General features: G+C 31.7%; 1 protein-coding gene across 1 annotated transcript; it reads right to left on the bottom strand.

The window, feature by feature from the left end:
- Positions 932-2879, bottom strand: LOC107634981 (cytochrome P450 78A5-like). The gene is made up of 2 exons (XM_016338327.2): positions 1826-2879; positions 932-1732 (listed from the first exon to the last, which is right to left on the bottom strand). Exons 1-2 carry the CDS (start codon positions 2810-2812, stop codon positions 1133-1135), a joined length of 1587 nt encoding a protein of 528 aa, XP_016193813.1. The 5' UTR covers positions 2813-2879; the 3' UTR covers positions 932-1132.

Below are 3893 nucleotides of genomic sequence, written 5' to 3'. Positions count from 1 at the left end.
GATCAAGAGATGATAATTATTCATATATCACTTCTTTCTATGTAGTTGTAAATTATATTTATTAGTATTTATTAGTGCCTTTTCGTTAGAAATAAAAAGGCGAGGAGAAGAAAGTAGTATTACCTAGTAATATGCACCCAACTGCTTACATTAATGCTTTTTTTTTGTTCGTTATATATATATATATTTGGGATATGGAACCATGGCATGTGAGATAAGAAAATTAGTCTAAATTTATACATCAATTGAACTAGTCTCAGGTGACATGCCTTAAAACTTGTAGAACATGCATGCAAATAAAATATAGAATAATAGAATGTTTTAGTATTAAATCTTTGTTATATAATTAATAATCATTACCTTAGTTTAGAATATATTCGTACTCCAAATTTGATATTTTATTAAAAAATTTTAACAAATTAAATTTAACTAATTTAATTATCATTTATCAAATTTAGAGTACAAATGTACTCTAAATTAAATACGGAATGACTATTACTTATATAATAATATTTGTACAAAATTAGCATGCTACAAAATCCAAATCATTCTTAATTATACACAATATGTCATATCTTAAAAAAATACATGCCATTTTTAATGGGGAAAAACAATTATTCCTACTTTCCACTATAATTGTATTTATAGATATAAATTAAATTATAAAAGAATCCGCACACACTATGGTTGGTACAATCAAAATATTATGTATCCTATATACCTTAATGAATAATTAAATTGTACTAAATAACCGAGGCCAACGAAGTGTCAAGTTGTTAATAAAAAAACAAAATATGAGTATAAATTATAAAACATATGCATGATAATACATCATACATACAAATTACAAAATAGAAATATCTGTTGATAATTATCAAATTTCACATTCTCAAACTCCATTACAATTTGATATGCAAAGAAACAAAATTTTAATAACATAAACATAATTACTCAACTTTTTTATATAATTAAATAGATAAGAAATATACCCAGCAAATACATGTCCACAACCCATTTTTTTAATTAAAAAAAAAAACTATTGATGATCAAACCTTTCCCAATAAACACTAGTAGTTCGCAAAAAACATAGCCCACGGTTTAATTTAAATTTCAAAAAACAAAAAGTAATTAATTAACCAAATCTTGGAATAAGCTTAGCAAGAAGAGGTGACTTCATCTCAAGAGAGAGTTTCAAGCACTCAGATAAGTCAAGATGATTTGTAGGAATCCATTTGAAGGTTTGAAGCAAGATAGCAAGCCAAAGCTCCACAGTGGCCAAGCCCATAGCCTTGCCAGGACACACCCTTCTTCCAGAACCAAATGGTGCAACCCTAAGATCAGACCCCATTATTTGAACCTCTTCTTCTATGAACCTCTCTGGCTTGAACTCTTCCGGCTCACACCAAACTTCTTTGTCATGCGTGATGCCCCACATGTTAACCATTGCCGTTGTGCCAGCTGGAATCATGTGGGGGCCCACTTGTGTGTCGTGGATTGCAAGCCTCGCCCATGATAGCAGTGGGCCTGGTGGGTGCATTCTTAGGGTTTCTTTCACTATGGCACGTAGGTATGGTAGATTTTGAAGATCTAAATCATTGATTGTACGATCATATCCAACTACAGAGTCAATTTCAGATTGAGCTTTTGCTTGGATTTCAGGGTGCAATACCATCCGTGCTAGAATCCATTCCAAAAGAATTGCTACTGTATCAGTCCCTCTAAATATCATTTCCTGAAATAAATTCAAAAAATTCAGTAAAATATATTAAATTATCTAACAATTCATAATATTATATTCACGTAAGGATAACCGTCACAGACTCACCCAAAGAATAGCAACCATATCGGAGTGCTGAAGCTTGCTCTGTTTTTCCAAATCTAGTAACACGTCAACAAAGTCATCAAAGGCTTCATCCTTGGCAACCCTTTTCATTCTATGTTCCAATATGATATTTCCAACAAAATCATCCACTTTCGCTACTAGATTCCTACACCTCTTTCTGACACCTTGCAAATCCAACCAACCCAAGAAAGGGAAGTGGTCACTCCAATTGAAAACACCAAGCAGATCATACCCTTCTTTCACCAACTCTTCAAGCTCACACCCATTACCACCTTCACCAAACTCATAGCTTTTCCCGAACACACTCATCATCACATTGTTTAACGATCCTAAATGCAACACCTCTCTAACCTTAACCTCACTCTTCTTCTCCATCAAACCAACCATTTCTTTCACCATGTGCTCACCAACTCTAGCTCTGAACTCACCGCTAGCAGCGATCCTCCGTGGAGAGAACAAATGAACGGTGGCGATTCTTCTAAGGTTCCTCCAGTATTCGCCATAAGGAGCGAACCCCATTGCACGGTGGAAGAGAAGCTCGTAAGCTGATTCTTTGATAGGTCGATCAGCGAAAGCTGAACTGTTAAGAATCTCTTTGGCCGTGTTAGGGTTTGTGGAGATAACAAACCGGGTCACCCCAATGGAAAATGCCATCAAGTTCTTGGCCTTAAATGTTTCAGCCAAGTTCGCCAGAACCCTGTGAGTTAGGGTTCCAGTGAAGGCTGAAACAAGGCCAAGAACTGGAAGACCTGAAGGCCCAGGAATCGACCTTTTGTTGTTGTTATTAGTATTATGGGCACGTGGTGATTCTAAACGGAACTTGGAGAGAGCCCAAGCAAGACCACCAGGGACCAACCAATAGTTGAAAACAAGAAGCAATAGAAGGAGAGTAAGGAAGACATGAAAGTTGAGTGATGCAAAACAAAGTGAAGGTGGGAGAAGCATAGAGCATAGTTGTGATGATGACATTATTGTGTGTATTCTTCAATTTTTTGAGAGTGGATGGAATTGTTGAGGAGCAAAGGTGTGGGAAAGTATTTATATAGAGATGCTGGACAATGAAGAGGCACTCATATAAACCTTACCTACCCTTAATTAATTACGAGATCTCATCATCATTTATATCGTAATTATTCGCATGCATATATCATGATGTAAACTCCTTTTTATTATTATTTTTACTTTTATGACCTTTTAATAATTTCTCTCTCAATTTTTAATTAAAAAAACAAATATATTTGAATAATGTATTTTTATAGATACTTTTTATTTTTTCTAATAAAGCTAAGAAATAACAAAGCACTTTATTTTGGGCCTATTTCAATAGGTTTATAAGTAATTTTTTATTTTTAACTTATGAAAATATATATTATTAGTGTCTGGTGTAATAAATATTTTTAAAACTAAAAAATCAAATACAAAATAACTTATTTATAAATTATTTACTTTTAAAATATTTATTGTTTAAACTATTTTTTAAAAAGAGTTTAATTAAATTGTTTACCTAAAAAGGAGCTTAATTAAACTCTACCCAAACTTATGGCCAATTTGAATAAACAACTTAACTAAAAACTCGTTTGGAGAAGTAACAGAAGCTATTTTTTTTTACTTTTACATTATGAAAAAGTCATAATAAGCGTGTTTAGCACCATTTTAAAGAAAAGTTTTTATCTTTTCAAAAAAATTAATTTACAGCTTTTTAAAGAAGTAAAAATACATGACTTTTCTCTCTTTCGATAAAAATTATTCTATTACTCCCCTAAAAAAATGACTTCAAAATAAAAAAGATCTATTTTTATTGTTGGCTTTATGAAAAATATTTGTTCTGGCCCTCCTACACCATCTTCACATAAGGTTCCATGTGAACTACTTAATGCATATATTTTGTTCAGTTATTTTTTTTTTATCATTTTATCATTCTATTCTTATTATTAAGTTTGTATCTAATATTATGTGTGGTATGAAATCTCAATTTTAATTTTATTTTTTTATCTATGATTTTATTTTTATATAACTTGCTATTATTTTTATAGTTAATTATAGCAACTAA

This window comes from Arachis ipaensis, chromosome B01 (assembly GCF_000816755.2).
Source record: "Arachis ipaensis cultivar K30076 chromosome B01, Araip1.1, whole genome shotgun sequence".
Classification (NCBI taxonomy): domain Eukaryota; kingdom Viridiplantae; phylum Streptophyta; class Magnoliopsida; order Fabales; family Fabaceae; genus Arachis; species Arachis ipaensis.
Note: the sequence above shows the minus strand (reverse complement) of the source record. Positions and strands in the feature narration are given on the sequence as shown.